This window comes from Thunnus thynnus, chromosome 15 (genome assembly GCF_963924715.1).
Source record: "Thunnus thynnus chromosome 15, fThuThy2.1, whole genome shotgun sequence".
Taxonomy (NCBI): Eukaryota; Metazoa; Chordata; class Actinopteri; order Scombriformes; family Scombridae; genus Thunnus; species Thunnus thynnus.
This window is the reverse complement of record NC_089531.1, coordinates 28,541,057-28,559,509: the sequence shown is the minus strand read 5'-3', so window position 1 is coordinate 28,559,509 and position 18,453 is coordinate 28,541,057. Positions and strand designations below refer to the sequence as shown.

Sequence of the window (18,453 nt, the reverse complement as noted above, 5' to 3'; positions counted from 1 at the left end):
TATGAATTTGAGTAATATCTGTAAATATTAACTGCACACTTCAAATCCCCATGCCAGATGAAACCTGCTCTACGCTGTATTTCCTCCTTTAATCATTGATTCCCAAGTATAGACTTAGTTCACATATTATACTTTTATTCTGTAGACCTTTAACAGTAAAGACGAATAGTAAGTATCAAGTCTCTGTGGCTTTCTCCCCCTCAACTCTGTGTCATCTCCCTCGTTCTGCAACCTCTTAGACATTGGTATCTCATTCCCTCTGGAGTATCTTGTCCCTATGAAGTTGCTCCCATCCTCCTCCTCCTCCCTCCCACTTGTTTACATCAAATCGCAGCACCTTCAGGCTTCGGCTCTCTGTGCCCCCAGAGTGGGGTGACATTTCACTGGTGACAGGAGAATAACGTTTGCTGTGTTGACGTGACAAATTAGTGTAAAGGATTTTTTTTTTTCTCTTTTTCTTTAGCAAGCAAAGATCACTTGTGTCAATAACTGTAAGCCTGTTCAAAGAGTTGGTTATAGCGCTGTGTTTATTTTCTACTTTAGAAAGCCTAGCTTTGGGAGAATGGTTTCCGATTCTGAAAGACTTATACTATTCGATTGGAGTTCATCTGGCACATTGAAGAAGCATGTTTAAGCAACAAATGGATGAAAGAAGCCAACGCGTGTACACCATTTCTAATATTGCAGGGTCTACATTTTGAGAGGCAGTTAAGAATGTGACATTTTTGAGAAAGCATGGTGTACAGACCTTTTAAGGCGCAAGGTGCTCAGAGTGTCTCAGTAATAGCAAGTGTGGGGAGATAATTGACTCCACTAAGGGCATCTAAAAAGCACTCTGAGATGAGAGCTGTATTTAAGGAAAGTTTTATTATCTGCTTTTAAATGCCAAGCCATGCACCACTTTTGCCTGTGGGGGGAGAATGTTTCTTAAATGCCAGCATTAAGTGCAGAATATTACCTGATCGTTGCAACTGAGATCCAGCTGCTGGCAGAGATAGAGGGGGGTCAACCCCTCCGCCTGACAGTCTGCTACAAAGAATGGTACAGGAAGTGATTTGTCAGAGCTCCCTGCAGCCACTGCTCTTATCTAAGAGGAAGATGTATGACATCTGAAGGAAGAGGTACACAGGAATTGGTGTGGAAAATCTTATAGTATGTGATGCTGACCACAATTTGGTTTAATCTCTTGTTCAAAAATCCTGTTTGTGCATCGCACTTAAGAATCCACAGGATTGCTTGAAATAAGTATAACATGGATGTTATACTTTGCTATTTGGATTTGCTGCCATTTAGAGGGATGAGGCATGATATTGTGTGCAAATGGGGATAACGGCACACACTTTCAGGCACTTTCAGGCAGTTATGTCCTCATAATAGTTGCACACATGAAAAGAGACGGAAGTAGTAGTTATTTGTCAAATAATGACAAATAATGCCATGTATGAACTGATCAGTTTTTAGCATCATGTGGCCATTTACATAACACTTTATATACCACTTTGTCCAATGATCTAATGATCACTAGATTAGAGTTGGAACGATTAGTTGATCAACAGCTATTTTGATAATCGACTTAAAGACATTATTAAAGCAAACAATCCCTAACTCTGACTTCTCAGTTGTAAAGGTTGTTGCTTCTCTTATAACATAATACATTTTGGACAGGTGGGCAGACAAAATAAGCTTGATGACATCACCTTAGGCTGTAGGATATTGTGAAGGGCATATTTCACTACTATTTGACATTTTATAGACCAGAACAGTTCATTGATAAAGTGAGAAAAAAACTCAGCAGATTAATGGATAATGAAAATAAGCATTAGTTGCAGCCCTACACTAGATGCTGGCCCCAATAAAACAGGCTTTATAAGTTAATAAGCCCCAACTTCTCATGCAAAATTAAAACTTTTTTTCCAAAAGAAGTTAGGCTTTCAATCCCAATTTTTTTAATGACAATTCTAAGAAATCACTCTGCCATTAAGGCGTGATAACCAGATGGAATCATTTCGCTTCATTCATGCAGCCATTCATTGTGTTCATGTTTGAATATGGAAGCTGCAGTAGTGGTTGCCAGGAACACTTACCTCAAGATTTTGTGAAACGACTGAAGATACATGCTGATTTACCAGTTGTTATTTCTGTAAGTCGACTCACAACAACCTGCCCACAGTGTCCGGCTGCACCATCTCATTCACACTTATTGCCATTTTTGAGGCCACTATTTTTCATGGACGTAGCTAGCTATGTCAGAAGATGATGTCCACACTCTGTAATCCCACATACAAAGCTCTGATTTTTCAATTGTCCCTCCAACTGGGGAAACAGCCACTACTGAGTTCAACACCAGAGTTGGTTAAGTGGTTAAACAAATCAAAATCAGAATCAGAGTTGTTGGTCAAACGTGGAGTTATGAGAGGTCAACAAAACTTTATGAATCTCATTTGTGTTCCTTTGGTGTATTTTGGTTGTGTGACCAAATCCAATACAAATATACAACAAAGTAATTGTACCTACTGTAATTCCTGCCAAAGAAAACCCTGAGACAGAGGTCTTTTTTGTTTCTGCTGGTGTTTCTTTTATTGTCCCCTGCTAAAGGTCACAGTAAATTGGATTCTGTCTGTGAGGCCTTGATTAATAACAAAATATCATTTTGATGATGATTTGTCTCTGTGATTTGCTTGTATTGTTGAGGTATTTCTAGAGCAGTAGTAATTACAGAGAAGCTGCTGGTTTACAGTGTTGCAGAAAAATGCAGGAGCTGAGCATTTGTGCCATTGCACACATGTTCCTGTTGTGCAAAGGGGCAATAAAAGGCTTTATTAGACAGGCTTGAGTTCATTATAGACGCTGTGTTTCTCTCGGCCTGCTTGGCTTAGATAAACCTCACTCTGACCAAGGCCACATCCCTCCCGCTGTCGCCCCAGGCCCTCACCGAATTGATTTCAGTAATAAAGTGACTGTCTTTCCGTAATATATGGATGGCCTTTAATTCAAGCCTGTTACTGTGCCAAAGGGTGCCTGTTTAAGGCTTTATTTACACCCTTGCAGCGCTGCCTGGCATGCTGGGCTCCATGGTGAATCACACCAGAAGATTTGGATAAAAGGTTTGAAATGCCAAAAGCTCTTAAAGTTGCTCAGGCAGTGTTTAAAGTACTCAACTGTGAACTTGTGTGGGATGCACTACTTTAGCTGCACTTAGACTTGTTGTCATCAAAAGGATTGCAACTGTTGAAATTACTGTCCGTAAAAGTTTCATTTTCTTCACTTCTTCCACAGCCATAGGCCTACTCCTACTCAGCAAACACTTTGTATTTGAAGTTCTGCTATGATCTCAGAGTATTCAGCTCTGTTTATGTATATATGACAGTTATGTGTTTGCCTTTTCTGACTGCGGAGTGTTTATGAGTCAAATGTGTTTGTAATTTTTTATGGTTTGTAGCAGCTAATGTACGTTTTGATGTCATTCCCAATTCAGAGGAAGATTACCTTTACAAGCTGTGCCATCAATCAGAAGCTTCATCGGTTGACCTGTGAAAGACTGTAATTAAGTTAGCCTAATTAACTTAATGAAGTGTCACACTTGGCTGACTTTACTATATAGAGCAAATTGAAAGAAAAATAGGCATCATTACTCATCAGATGTTCTGGTATTTAGAGTGAGGCAGAGGGAACACATTTTTTACCAACTCCTCAGCCAGTGGGTGTCTATCTTAGTGGAAAAATCTAACCTTTAGCCTGTTTTTATTTTCTCAATGAGGCATTTTTCATTAGCAATCTGATTGGTTTAATCAGTATCATTGGTGCATTTATGGAATGAAGATAAATCCCTGTGTGTGAGTGGAATTTGTTGCTCTCTACATTCTCTTATCTGTATTCAAGTTTAATCTTAATGCCGTAAGGACTGTGTGATCAATAGGCTGAACAGTCAAGGCTTTTACTCAAGTGCATGAGGTGCTTAAAGCATGATAACCACATCAATGATGGTTGTCTTTTAGCATGGCCAAAGTTTAACCGTAGTTTAATGTGATTTAAAGGCAGGCAGGGGCAGCTAAACTAGCCTGCAGGGAGCACAGGACATGGTCAAGGGTGGCCAGGCGGGACGCCGAAGACGAAGGGAAAATCAATGGCTAGGAGTCACCTCAATCACTTTAACTAGGCGCTACAGACGCCCATGCTCCTCTCAGGGGCCAATTTGTGGAGTAAACAGGCTACTGTGATTGCTGTCGGGGTCCCCATTGGCCCTGGCAGTCCATTTCTCTGGACCTGGCTCCATTCTAATAACCCTCTTAGCGGAGAGCATACATGAGGCCACTTTTCGGACCCCCTCAGTATTTTATGGCTATAAACAGTGTAGCAGACACTGAGCAGCAGCACTACCAGCCTTTGTTAAGATAACATTCCTACAAATCCCTGGCTTCTGCTGCATGGGCAGAAAGCAGGCTATAATTTAATGGCGTTCTATATAGAGACACAACACTTCAACTCAATAAATATACATAATAAACTTTAGTTTTACATTTCTTTTGGTAAACACTTCACAGTTGAATACAGGGGCACTATAGATATATTATTGGCCATAACTTGTGCATATAAAATAGAGTAGAGCTTGAATTGTTGGTCAATTGATCAATTAGTTAATTAACAGAAAAATAATCTGTAATAATTGGTTAATTGCTTACTATTACCATTACCATTCTTCAAGCAAAAATACAACACATTCGCTGGTTCCAAGTTCTAGAGAGTAAACAAAATGTGTTTGGTCCTTGGACTGCTGGTTGGACAAAATGAATGTAATGCCAATCATTATAAGAAAAATTACTGGCATTTTCCACCATTTTCTTGACATTTTATTGACTTATTGAATACTCAGCAGATTAATTAGAAGTAGAACTAGTAGAAAATAATCATTACTTGCAGCCTTAAAGGACTAGTGTGTAAGATTTAGTGACATTTAGTGGAACAGACTTGGCAGAAATGGAATATAACATTCATAAGTATGTTTTAATCGGTGTATAATCCCATGAAAATTAGAATCCTTGTGTTTTCGTTAACTTAGAATGAGCACTTAATATCTACAAAGAGAGTGGGTCCCCTTCCACGGGGGGCACCAAGTTGCACCGCCATGTTTCTACAGTAGCCCCGACCAGACAAACCAAACACTGGCTCTAGAGAGGCCTTTCCCATTTTTTGCAAGTCTCATGGCCACCGTAGATTCTCCTACATGCTTTGGGGGGGAGGGGGGATGGGGGCAGTATTCAGTTGGTTGCAAACTGCAACCTTACTGCTAGATGTCACCAAATCTTACACACTGGTCCTTTAAAGCACAATTAAACACAATGATCTCACTTAGATTTTCATGTTTGAACTCAAACTGAAGTATTGCATGATTATTCCATTGGTTCAGAAAAGTTGTTTTGATGAGAGCTTACCAAAACCAACAACTATGGCTGGAATAATAGCGCTCCAAAGATGCAGGTGAACATCTCTGTGATCCTCTGCAGAAATAATCATGGGTAAATGTTGGTTGCAGAGAGACTGGCACCCAGACATCCCAAATCCCATGAATTGTGCAGGTTCTCGAGATATGCAAAGGACAAACATACATACAGACAGACAGAGATGCCTTGCTTTATATAGAGAGATGTAAAAGAATTTAGTTAATAATAATGAACATAATACAGTTTCATGAACATCCAAGCAACTTTCCCAACATGGCCCCTGCGTTTGGGGGCACTATGAAATCCGTGGGCCACGCCCAAGCCCAGTCACTACAGAAATTTGCAGTTTTCGCCAGTTCTGACATATGTACCAATTTTCATTAGTTTTCAAGCATCCCAAGCCCCTCAAAATGCAATGGTGTACTATAATAATAATAATAATAATAATAATAATAATAATAACAACAACAACAACAACAACCGTTGAGCCCTGGCACTTTCATGCTTGGGCCCTAATTATCAGCAGTCGATATGATGTTTGGCAATTAAATCTGCAAAAGCGACCGTGAACACCAGCTAATTTACCCAAGTGTTTTGTACATCACTCTTTGCTAATAAAAAAGAGCAAGTAAAGATGAAGCGTTCAATAAGAGATCTGGGAGGATTGAAGATTAGCATATCTGGGTATTGGAACTGGCTGTTGGAATCCAACGCTAACAGCAGGGTTGATGCTTCAGAGGGTGTCGGCAAAATGTTCAGTCCATCATCATTCATCAGTTGAACATCATTCAACGCTTTATTGCACTGACTAATCACATATGCACAAGCAGAAATTTCCAAGTAGAAAACCTTGTAGCATGTACCTGCTAGCATTGTGCTATCAAGTGCATGTTACAAAACGTATTTGCAAATGTTCAACATAATTGGCTTTATGTGTCAAATTACAAGTCATTAGATTTTTCTGAGATGAAGCCTCTCATTGTGTTGTATGAGCAAATTGCATCATGATAAATCTGGGCTAGGTGCTGGATTGCTCATACAAGCATGTGTTGTGCCACACACTTACTGTACAGACACATACATTTAACAAAATGCTGGTGTGCAGGACTGTATCTCATCGATGCTATAAATCACACTAATGGGGATCAGCAGAGAGCCTCTTGTTCATAACAGAAAGGCTTCATAGACTACAGCATGCTGAAGTCTCCATTCCTCTGCTACTTATTGCTACTGTACATGTATCTCACTGCTGTCTGCTGCAGACCTTCTCTTCATGTACTGGCTCATTACAGGAACCTCCAGCACTGAGGCCTGACACTCACTCTGCCCTCTTTTTAGCCTATATTTGTTTGCATTTTGGTGGATTGCAAGATAAAAAGGCATGCCCAATTTACTATTAGCAGTTCCTGTTTACACTGTTTAAAACAATTATCATTGGATTACTTCAATACTGAAGAAAACTATCAAATGTGATGATTATCAGGCAAGATCTGAAGTTATAAGGAGCAACCTTTTTCTATGATTCCTTAGCCTATTTATGAAGGTTTATCCATGGTGGACATTGGAGATATCGATGTCCCTGTAGAGTGTAAGTCATGCTGAGTCAGTATGTGTATGTGAGTTATGAGTTATGACTTTAAGAAGAGGGGTCGAGAGGATAAACAAAAGCAGGAGTGAGCTTTCTGTAGACGGTCTTTGTATAACTGACTGAACTGATGTTTCTCAAATTCATGAAAGAATTTAACATTTCATGATGTATTTGAATCATTAATGACTGTAACAGGTGTAGTAAAAGCGTGGTGATGTGCCATGGGCTCTATGAAGAGGAAACACAAGAGTGTTTTGCCCCTACAGGGATGTTGAGTATATATAATTATACCAGGAGTTTACCGTGCAGAAGCCAGACCTTGTGTTTTTGTGTAGAGTTTGTTTTCAGGGAACCTGCATCAAATGCTCTGTGTAGAACTCATTATATCATGTAAGACACATTCACCACTTAGCCAGAACTCTCCTCTCCTCTTTGTTTTATCATACAAGCTCTTTGACATGTTTTGTGTCCTCAGCTCAGGAAAAAGCAGAGACACACAACCAGTTTTCCCACAGTGCCTGAGCACTCAGACCTATTTATCATTCACTGCTTTATTCTAAACGCTTCAAATTGGAAACAAAGAGAAAGTAGCTTTCCTCTTCCCCACTGTATATCCTCTTCTTGGAAGCATCTGTGGTTATCTGACGAGGCAATAAAAAGAAAAACCTGCTTGTGCATTTTACCTCTGATTAAATTAGGCGTCGCCTGGTAAGTTCACCTCGGTATCAGTCATGCCTCACTAAAATGGAAATACGTTTCTTGGAGAGAAAAAAAATTGGACATTAAAGAATGCCCTTTGTAATAAATGAAATGGGAATTGCAAATATGCGCAGTCATGAAATTTAATTGTGCTCCGTGATGACTGGTTTGTGGGTGCTGAGGAGCAGAAGAGCAGGAGAAGCGCTGGGGGGCAGAGGTGGTTAAATGTAGCGCGTAACGCACTGCCTGAACAGGCTAATGAAGCCACTGTTTATGACCCACTGCAATTGTGTCATCTCTTGAATGGCAACAAGATGCCAGTGCGTACACACACACACACACACACACACACTCCATCTACTAAATGTGCTGTTGTTTTTCGTAAATTTTATTAATGTCTTTGGGGGGGGTTAGAGGGAAAAGGAGAGGATTTGCACAGCCACAATTCTTTTCAAGTGCTGGGCCACAAACAGTACAACAATTTACAGTTCAACAGTATACAACATTAGAGTCACTTACAATGACTTCATAATGACAATGAAATGAAATAGGAAAATAGGAAAAATACCAAAAATATACATAGAGACCAAAACACACCATGGCCAAGGTTAATGACATCATGAAAATCCAACAGGGATACTTATGGCCTCATTAACACATACTGTAAATTGACAATGTAAATATATCGACACATAAAAACAGTTGTTAATAATAATGTACAGTATATAGTCTATCTGCAGGCTTCACTGTTTGCTGCTGTTGCATTATAGGTGAAAGTATGGAACACAAACAGACCAATGTTAGATAAATAAAGACATAAGACATTATGAAATAAACTAGAGTATTTCCTGCTTGCTATGAGCTCTGATGCTGACTGGCATAAATTTGCCTTCATAATCTTTTGAAAACTAATTGATCTTAATGTTCTGGCTGAGTATGGATGTAATGGAAGTGAATGGGAGCCTTTAGCTTTAGGCTTTAATGCGTCACATTAATACTACAAACTGTACGTCATCATAACAAGCTTATTCACAGTTGATCAGTGTGTAATACTAAGCATTTTGAAATATAAATCCAGTTTGTACTGATTATTCAATTAGTTATTAAATGAATCACCAACTTTTTTGATAATCAATTGATTTTTTTCTGATTCCAGCTTGTCAAATGTGTCAAATGTATCATTTGGGTTGTGGACTGTTAGTTGGGACAAAACAAGATATTTGAGGACGTTAACTGTTTCACTATTTTCTGATAATTTATGGGCTAAATGACTAATCGATTAATGAAGAAAATAATGAAAATAAGAGTTGCAGCACTAAGAAATTCAAAGAATGTCTGCAGGATTATGTTTTACACAATAGGTCAAAAGTACAACAGTTATCAATTAGTCATAAGTCATAGCATCAATCTAAAGAATTATTTACTCTTCAATCTAAGTAGCAAAGAGTTCCAAAAGTATCTTTTTAAAATCCTGTTTTTCAAGAATATCTCATTAAATATGCATGTTATTAATTTAAAATGTAGTTGGTAAAAATTCGACTATGGATAAATACAGACACACATAAAAGATGACATTTTTAATTACAAAATAGCTATAATGAAATAAAAAATCAAATTTTGCTTAATTTATGTTTTTAGAATTCATCTGTTATTATTCCATGTTTTTTTTTAATTGCTCAATTTGTGCCTTGTGCTATTTTGAAATTTCATATTTCTGTATCAGCCCGTGTCTGTCTCCATGACAACTGAGCACACCGAAGAAGACCATAAGATGTGAATGAAAGCCTTGAGGAAGCGAGTAAGTGGGCTTTACCGGTGTTAGTTGTGGGGTTATATTTTTCCATTTAAACCAATCTTAATTTTTCATGAGCATTTAAATTGATCTAGAAGTTATTAAACTGATTTTTTTCAAAAAAAAAAAAGGATTTCATTCAAATAGTTCAACATGACTGAGTTTAAATTCCCATCTGATTTGATTATTTTAAACTATTAACCCTTCTGTTAATATACCTTCACATTTGATGGTTCTACTTACCCGTAATGTTTGTAGCTTTGCACAAAAATGGACTTAAGCGTGCTGAACATATATCCAGCTGTGAGGAGAGCGAATCCATCAAAGGTGAGAGGACACAATAAAGCCGAGCCTCTTCTGCATACACACATGGTGCAGTGTCAGACACACTCATAAATAAATACAGTGAAAGCAGAAAACATGATAAGGAAATCAGTCACACTAATTAACTGCTAATTCTTTTGAGGACTGTATAGGCTTGATTAAGGAAGCCAAAGCTTCTTAAAGTGTGCCGTGTTGTACATTAAGATTATTTTACAGTGTAAATTTAATCCCAAGTTTATGAGGTTGATTGCATAGAGTGTGTGGTTAGCAGATCTCTTTCTTTGTGTGTGTGTGTGTGTGTGTGTGTGTGTGTTGGGGGGGGGGGGGGGGGGGGGGGCGTCATTACAGCTGGACTGGTCTTTGTTGCCACCTAGGGCTCAGTCTGAGCTCTTCTCTCTGCGTCACATGACATAAACAACGCTCTGCTTCTGCCCTTTAAAACCTCAACTGGAATGAAAAATGTGACATTTCATTATCATATATGTATATGTTAGCGCCAGAGGGCATGCCAGCCTATAGAAAGTGAGCGTGAAAAACAAACTTGCACTCCTCTGTCCTCTCCTCTCCTCTCCCTCATCTCCCCAGAGGGAATTGATGGAGATATCCCACAATGCCAGAGCCCATCAGCTCCTGCAGGCCCGTCGGAGGGCAAAGCGTCTGCCTCTCTGCTCTCCACAAAGCAAACATCTCTAGCAGGGGCCACTGATGCAAAGCACAGCTCCATACCTCAGCCTCTTTAGTCCACAGCAAGTGAGCAGGAGGAGGCAGAACATCACTGCTTCAAGTACTCTCTGTGCTCTCTCCCTGGAACAGCAGTAGCTGGAGTCCATCAATACATCAGTCATTTGATTAGTCATTTATCAATCAGTCTCCTGCAGCTTCTCCAATGTGAGAATTTGCAGTTTTCCTTTTTTTGGACTGTTGCTCAGACAAAACAAGACATTCAAGCACTTCATCATCATGGTTTTCTTACATTTCATCGATAATGAAATAATCGTTAGTTGCAGCCCTAATTTAAAAAGCAAAATTGAAGATATGATGATGGACATGATGCAGTTTACCAGTGTAGGACTGATAAATACTTTGGTTGCTTATAGGAAGATTACATAATATTATAGAATCTGTCATGTGAGTAATCTATAAACTAAAAAACATTCTACAACTTATCATCCTTCACCATCCCCTCTCTCAACATTATCTTTCTTTATCAGTTGGCAATATTGTGACAATGTGAGAAATTCAAAAAAATCATGTGTCATGTTCACCTCTCCTCCCTCCTTAAGTAGAATCAATAGTTTTTTACAGAAGGCAGAAAAGCTCAGGTAGATTCTCTGGTTGAAACATGTTTCAAGCTTCTTCGGGCAGCATCAGCAGGTTTATACTGACATGTGTCTTGAAAAAAGGAGAAAGGAGAAAGTAATGTCATAATTACTTCATAGCCAGATAGCTGTAAATGCCAAACACTAATAACTACAAACAGTGCTTACACTATTAGTAACTTTAAATGCAGACATAAAGTGGACATATCATGCTTTTCCTGGTTTTCTTTTAATAATATATATGCTCCCTGCAAGTCACACCTGCTCTGAATGTTTTGTTTGTTATGGGTTTTTTTCTACCTTGCCGAGGAGCTGACGTTAGCTTGTCACACAGGTCCATAAACAGCCGTCTGTTCCGTAGCCTTGGTCGCTGAAGTTATTGCTAAGGTTTTTCCCTGTGTTGTTTGCGTTGTCCGCTCTCATATTTTGGATTCCAGCTCCAACATGTACGGATGTATTTGAGAAGTTGACATTTCGAGTAAGAAAGCTAAAACGGCCCGTTACAGAGGCTGAACTGGGGGCCTGCATAAAGGGTCAGTATAAGATTAGTTTTTGAACTGTAAATCATGCAAAGATATTCCAGTAGAGCCGTGGAATATAAATATAGACCTGGAAATGTACAGATGTGTACAGATGTTATGTCCCCTTTAATGTTTAAAGCTCCACTAATAAACATTTTACATATTAACTATAGATCAAATGGCTGTGTGTAATTTGAAGTGTCCCTCGTAGTGATGAGGACACAGAGAACAATCAAGTCTGTACCTCACAGTCTTTCTTTTTTTTTTTTTTTTTTTGTTTTACGCCTCACAACTTAACTGTTTTAAATCAGTCTCACTGCTCTCACCACTTCAACATTTTAAGCAGCAGCAGGCAGTTGCTTTGTTTTTTTAGCAAGAAAGTTCCTTAAAGCCACTGTACATCACCTGTCCAGAACCAAACAGCAGACACACCAAGTTAGCAATTAGCAGCTAAAGAGCCAGATATATTGGACTTAGATTTTTAGGGTGGAAAGATGATTCCAAATGCTAATGTTATACTGTGTCTGCTCAATATGTAAATTAGCATCTGTTTGCTAACACATTTGCTATATCAACTTTATAAGGTGATAATACGTCAGTGTTGTGTTTACAGCTTGTTCTGCTGCCCCCAAGTGGCAAAAAAAGCTTTGAATAATCATATTCATGCTCCTGTTCACCAAAAGGTTGTGATCATCTAAATTCAGTAATGCTATCAAACATGAATGACTGAGGTTACTGAATTATAATGTGACTAACTGCTCCACACCGTCTCATGTGTGGAATTACCCCCCACTCGTCAGACATTCCCCAGGTGATATGTGCATTTCAAATATGACTAACAGCTCATTTTCTCCATCTCTCTGACACTTTAAATTGCACACTGCACAGGCAATTTCTGTAGACTCACTCCATAAGCCTGACTATAAGGGCGGATAAATGAGGAGTACGCCCTACCAGAAGGCAATCTTCAGATCTAGTATCACTTCCAGCATGGCATTTCACTGAAATTCACAGAAACATGAAAACAGATGAAGATTGGCCCGTGTCTCTCCCTGCTGCTGCCCTCCTACCCAGACTGGAGGAGGAGGCTCTGCAGGCAGACAGACAGCAGGATAATACCAGCCACCCGTCTGCCTTCCCTGAGGCACAGAGAGGAGTGATAGGTGGCTGAAGGGTTGGAGTGGGGAGGATAAAGAGCACAGAAGAAATCCTGTGAAGGCCCCGAGAGGCCAGGGGGACTCGTGTCACCCCTCTCCCCAGGGACAGACACTAAATCAGTGGAGGAGGAGGCATGGGAGGCACATTTCTGGCTTTATGAGATAGTTAGCATGCGCTGGCCCCTCCTCCCCTCTTGTTTCCCATTTAAGAGCTGACTGGCCCTCCGATAACGGATGGCGCCACAGGTAATTGGAAAATTGGCAGGCTTGTCAGGGAGATTTGGTGGATGGCACTAGTGTATACGATGGCGGAGTTCATGAGGTGTCACCCCACAGCTAGATTTATATCAGCCCTATGGACCAGCACTAGAAAGTATCCAGAGTTCAGGAAAAAGTGGCATATTTTTCTCCAGGGGAGACTGCATATCAAGACGGCTCCAGAGGCTCCGACAAGGTTCCTGTTAGTAAAGAGATGATATATGGGCCTTCCTTTGCATTAACCCTAACCTTAATTTACAGTTTCGACACATGCCTTAACAACTGCTGCAAATGGCTCCGCACATCCTCAACTTTGATTTACTGACAGTAGAATGCAGGAAAAACACAAGTTCAGCTCATCTTCATCCCAGGCTGCTTGACATGTTCAATTTCAATCTGCATTATAATACATGTGTTTTTACTGGAGGCTTTACAATGAGATGTTTACAGATATTTGTTTCACTGCCAGTAAAGACTGTCTGGTTCATTTCTAAAGAGTGTTATCTACTGTTTGCTCAACTGCAGCTTTACAGATGATTCACTGTTTAACCAATCTGTCATATCCCTGTTGAAACACTACTCTACACTTTTTTAAGTGAATTTCTGTCCAACTAACTCAACTTTCACTTGTGTTTGAGTGTAAAAGTATAAAAGTGTACCATGGTGACACCTTCTACTAAGCTTTGTGTGTCTATAATGCATTGTATATACCTTCATTATACAATATAAGATATGGATAATGCATCGTAAGGCTTCATAATGCAGTTTGCAGTGTTATGAACCTCATGGTGCTTTCTGTAAGCATATTAGACAGAGTCATGGTTTGACATATTGAGTCTTATGGCAGCTCATAGTCTGCTTCAAGTAGAGGAAAGTGTATATCGCCGTGATACGACCACATTCAGAGTGCAGGAGCAGCAGCACAGAGGAAAGGCAAGCTCAAGGACATCTCTTTACATAAATTGATACCAATATGTCTGTGATAAGCTGAAATCATCCAGTAATATGACAATGTAGCTCTATTGCAGATATCAGAGCAGACAATAAGTTGTCATGACAGCCCTATAGCAACCATGACCGCACTGTCTACTTATTATGGTTACAGTTACAGTGTTGCTTCTTGTACTCTACTTTGTATGATAGAAAAAACTTTAAGAGTTGGGTTGTTTCTCAGGAAATTTTGTTGTCAGAGTGAGTGTTCCACCAATGAAACGTGAGGAGTAGAGGATGCAGGTACTGAGTTCTCAACCAACCTAGTCCACATCTTAGTGTGAAATGTATGAATAAGGCATCTGGCATCAGATAAAAATGAATGACAGGAACAGGAAAGAGTCTTGTTAATAAATAAAATATGTTGAACGTGATAAAAAGAAGTAGAACGTGAAGACATGCAATTTTATCTCAGACTTTGTTTTCGTTTTCACCTGAAATTTTGGTTCAAAGCAGGTGTGTAATGGCTTTAAGACTTCATAACCTTTTGTGCAGAATGTAGACCTGTTACAAGCTATTGGCTATTATATTGTTGTTATATATTAATTAGTATTATGATCATCGTTGTGGCACCCTATTACCCACATCATTAACTTTGACATTATGATATAATATCTATAATACATTATTAATTAGGGTTTTTGGTAGTTCATGTTCCTTGTTTTCAGCCACACTAGCAGCGTGTTTGGAGGGATGTTGGTTGGTCCACCACTTTGGTCCAGACTGAAATGTCTTGACAACTGTTGGTTGGATTGCCATGAAATTTGGTACAGACATCCACGTCCCCCTCAGGATGAATTCTTATAACTTTGGTGATCCTCTGACTTTTCATCTAGTGCCACCATGAGGCCAAAATGTTTTTTTATGACCAAATACCTGCAAAATTAATGACATTCACATCAGCCTCAGCTGTACATTGTGTTTAGTGCTAATTAGCAAATGTCAACATGTTAGCATGCTAAACTTAGTGGATAAACATTACCTACTGAACATCAGCATGTTAGCATCCTGACATTAGCATTTAACCCAAGGTACCACTGTCCGAAGTATGGCCTCACAGAGCTGCTAGCATTGCTGTAGACTCTTAGTCTAGTTAAACTTGCTTAACAGCTTGAAATAAATATAATTTCCCAGATATAATTACAACTTAAAGAATCTTCAGACCAAATGTTTGGGGAATTGTGGTTTTTAAAGATGTGAAAGTCTTTGTTTTGGTATAACAAAAACATGTACAGTTATGTGCTTCTTTTGCCCAAGAGTCTATTAATAAATGAGTCTGCTGGTGAAATTCCCCATTTCGACATTCTATTGTTTAAAGATGTATTCTGAAGCTTGGCTTTTCAAAGACTTTTTTCTAATTAGTGAGCACACAGTCGGGTGTTGTAGCATTAAAAACTGTTTCCCCAGTGACTGGCCTCGAGGGGCCACAGTCACATACAGTGTGATTTGCTCTTTTCAAGGTAGTTTTTAAGCAGTTGTAGGCAGGGACCAGATTGTACCAGAATATGAGAAAAGTTTACAATGTTTAAACATCTGTATATTTGGGTGAGTGCACAAAGAATCCATACAGGAGTGAAACCGTGCTTGATTGACAGAGAATTAGAACCTGACTAATGTGTGCTCTCAGGTAGCTGGAGGATTCACGAGGTGTTTCAGGCTGCAGATCCTAACCTGTGATCACACATTCTAGTGTGTAGATGTGTTTATTAACCTCTGGAGGGGGGATAATTGTATCTGTCAGAGTCGTTTAATCACCGCTGCAGCTCTCACCACTGTCACTTTCATTTTATCTGCTTTACTAAATTAGCTGGCTTCTTAGGCCACCCACTATGACGCCTGCTCTCTGTGTGTGACTCGCTTTTTGTTGATTTTATAACTCACATTTACATTTAGAAGCTGTTTTGTAGATTATTGTTGTTGGTGTAGGTTCATCCAGGATGTACAACACAGCAAGTTTGGTCATCAGATGATCAAGGTGGACAATACAACTGTTTTTAATTTTTCATGACAAAATAATCTCAGGTCAGGTCCACTCACTAGATTCTTCAGAGCTTTCAACCATATCTGACAGTCTTCATCAGTAAATGGAGCTGGCTCAGGTGTCATCATGCTGTCTAAGTCAATCATACTCAGATATGGGGAGAAGGTTGTAGTTTAAATGTGGCTTTTTCATTGGCTGGTGAAAGACTTGATACGATTGAAAGCTCCGACATTGCAAGTAAGTGAATCTTGAGCTGAGGACTATTTTGTGACGTACTGATGCCAAAGTCAAGAATGAATCTCCATAATTCATCCTTTAATTACTTGAAGTAGTTCCAACACCATCAGTCTGATTTTGACGAAACATTCTGATTATTTTTTTTAAAGTAGAACTGAATAAATTAATTAAAAACATAAAAGTCTAAATATAACATGAATAAAAAACAAGTAGTACAGACTTTTTATAATAGAGTCAGATAGAGTGCTAAAGTCCTGCCCCTTCTCTTTGCCAGCCACCACCATCATGAGGAAAATGAGTTTTCTTTCTGAATTCTAAGCTGATGGGTATTTCCAGCGGCTGCCTAGCTTGGACAAACTCATTGGATATGTTGTTAAATGATAACAAACTCATTTTTGGTGGCTAAAATGAGGCGGTGTTCAAATTTTAGCATTCAGTATAGAAGTAGCTACCCCTTTGGTTTTTAATTCCAGCTGTAAACCAGGATGCACAAGTTAAAGCTTTACTCAAACTTTGATAAAAAGAAAGTCTCTTTGATAAAACCCATATGCAAGTGCAACAGAAGCTAGCTAGCAGAGGGGCAGAACTTCAGATCTCTCATTTTTTTTATGGAGATTTTCCAATTCATTGTTTCACTAAGGTTTAAAGAAAATAATGTTTTCAGGCCTTGAACTTGGGTTTTTCCTTCCCCAATAACTGACACAGATGGTAACGAGCCGTATGTTGAGCTTTAAAGTTGCTACTCCTTGCTTTCAGAGTGATACAGTGCCAGCTCAGATGTGTTTCAGACCGCCTTGTGTCATATATGACAGTACAATGTGTTATGTGTTTGCAGGAGGAAGAGGAGGAGCATCTGGAGGAAAATGACTCTGTTAAAGAGGAAACGACAGAGCAGGAGATTCCAAACTGAATCTGAGCGAGAGGACACAAACACAACCACTGCTCTGTGGCATCACCTCCGGTCTTAGCGTTTCTGTTCAGACAATATAGCACACGCAACTTTCTACTACTAGCCTCCCAAAGTTTCTAGACAGCCAGCAGTTAGCTTTCACTCCAGATAGTTTAGCAAGCAGAGGTATTTTAGAAAACACTATGTAAATGGTGAGATCTTTAGATTCAAGGGTAGAGTTTGTACTTTTTATGGACAGCGCTGGACAGATACCTTCATGAAGCAGCACATCTACAGCAGAGAGAGGCATGGGATCGGATGTGTCTGACTGTTAATGGCCAGCCAGCTGATATATTTATGACACTTTCCATGCAATCTATTTTCATACACTAATGATCATCAGACAGCATGTCCACACAGAGTATCTTATGCATATCTTCTTACTTCCCCCATTTAAAATATCTACTTATTTTCTCATGTACACGTATGTAATACGTTTTTTATCTTTGATTTACTGTATCCTGACATGCTACATACCGATATATTTTGTCATTAGATTTGTAATGAAATCTTCCATGTTTAGGAAATGTGTCTACTCAGAGATTGTATTTACATACTTTGTAAAGTAGAATTAGTTTTGGGCTCTTCTTGTTTTTCTTAGCCAGATGGTTCTTTGACCTGCTAGTAGTCTGCTGTTCACGCTGGCTCTCTAAGCTCTCTGGAAATCATCACTCGCTGTAAAGTTTAGCGACTGAAAATTTGAATTGAAGCAACAAATTGTTCACCAGCTGCTGCACATAATTCGATGCTAAAATAAGGCAGATATTACCAGCAATTAAAAGTAATTAAAAGAGTTGGTTACATTTAGGTTATATGACTGTTATCAGAGAGCTCCTGGATCATTAGATTTGACTACAGAATGCTGTCAGGTCAAAAGACCATCAGACTGTCACAGTAAATCTGGAATTATCCCTTAAAGTGCCAATAAATCTGAACTGCAAAAAATGTTTGCTTCTCTATCACTGATACTCAATGCACATTAAATGTTTGAATTCTTCAGTCAGTGTGGTTCTTGGTGACACAACAACAGCAGATAATAATTGTTATTTGAAGATGGCAACCAGATTACTCTCACTTGATTCAGATGTTGAATTGAAAACTTGAAGAGAGCTCTTGTTTTTACATATTTAAGACATTTTGTGCGGAATATAAAGATACATTACATGCAGCTTTCACTCTATAGACTCTGGCTATATTCAA

The 18,453-nt window shown here is 39.1% G+C and overlaps 1 protein-coding gene across 4 annotated transcripts in view; it reads left to right on the top strand.

Annotated features, from left to right (window-relative positions):
• The window catches only part of phf14 (PHD finger protein 14), a 94,598-nt gene extending 76,346 nt beyond the window's left edge, over nucleotides 1-18,252 (top strand). The window contains exons 18-19 of one of the 4 annotated variants that reach the window (XM_067611658.1): nucleotides 9,449-9,523; nucleotides 17,140-18,252. In XM_067611658.1, the coding sequence (XP_067467759.1) occupies nucleotides 9,449-9,502 (54 nt within the window). In that variant the 3' untranslated portion in view covers nucleotides 9,503-9,523; nucleotides 17,140-18,252. Of the gene's footprint in view, nucleotides 1-9,448; nucleotides 9,524-10,426; nucleotides 10,955-17,139 lie in introns of those variants that run through there. The other 3 variants (XM_067611657.1, XM_067611655.1, XM_067611656.1) reach the window with 3 other exon arrangements.
• The last annotated feature ends 201 nt before the right edge of the window (nucleotides 18,253-18,453 follow it).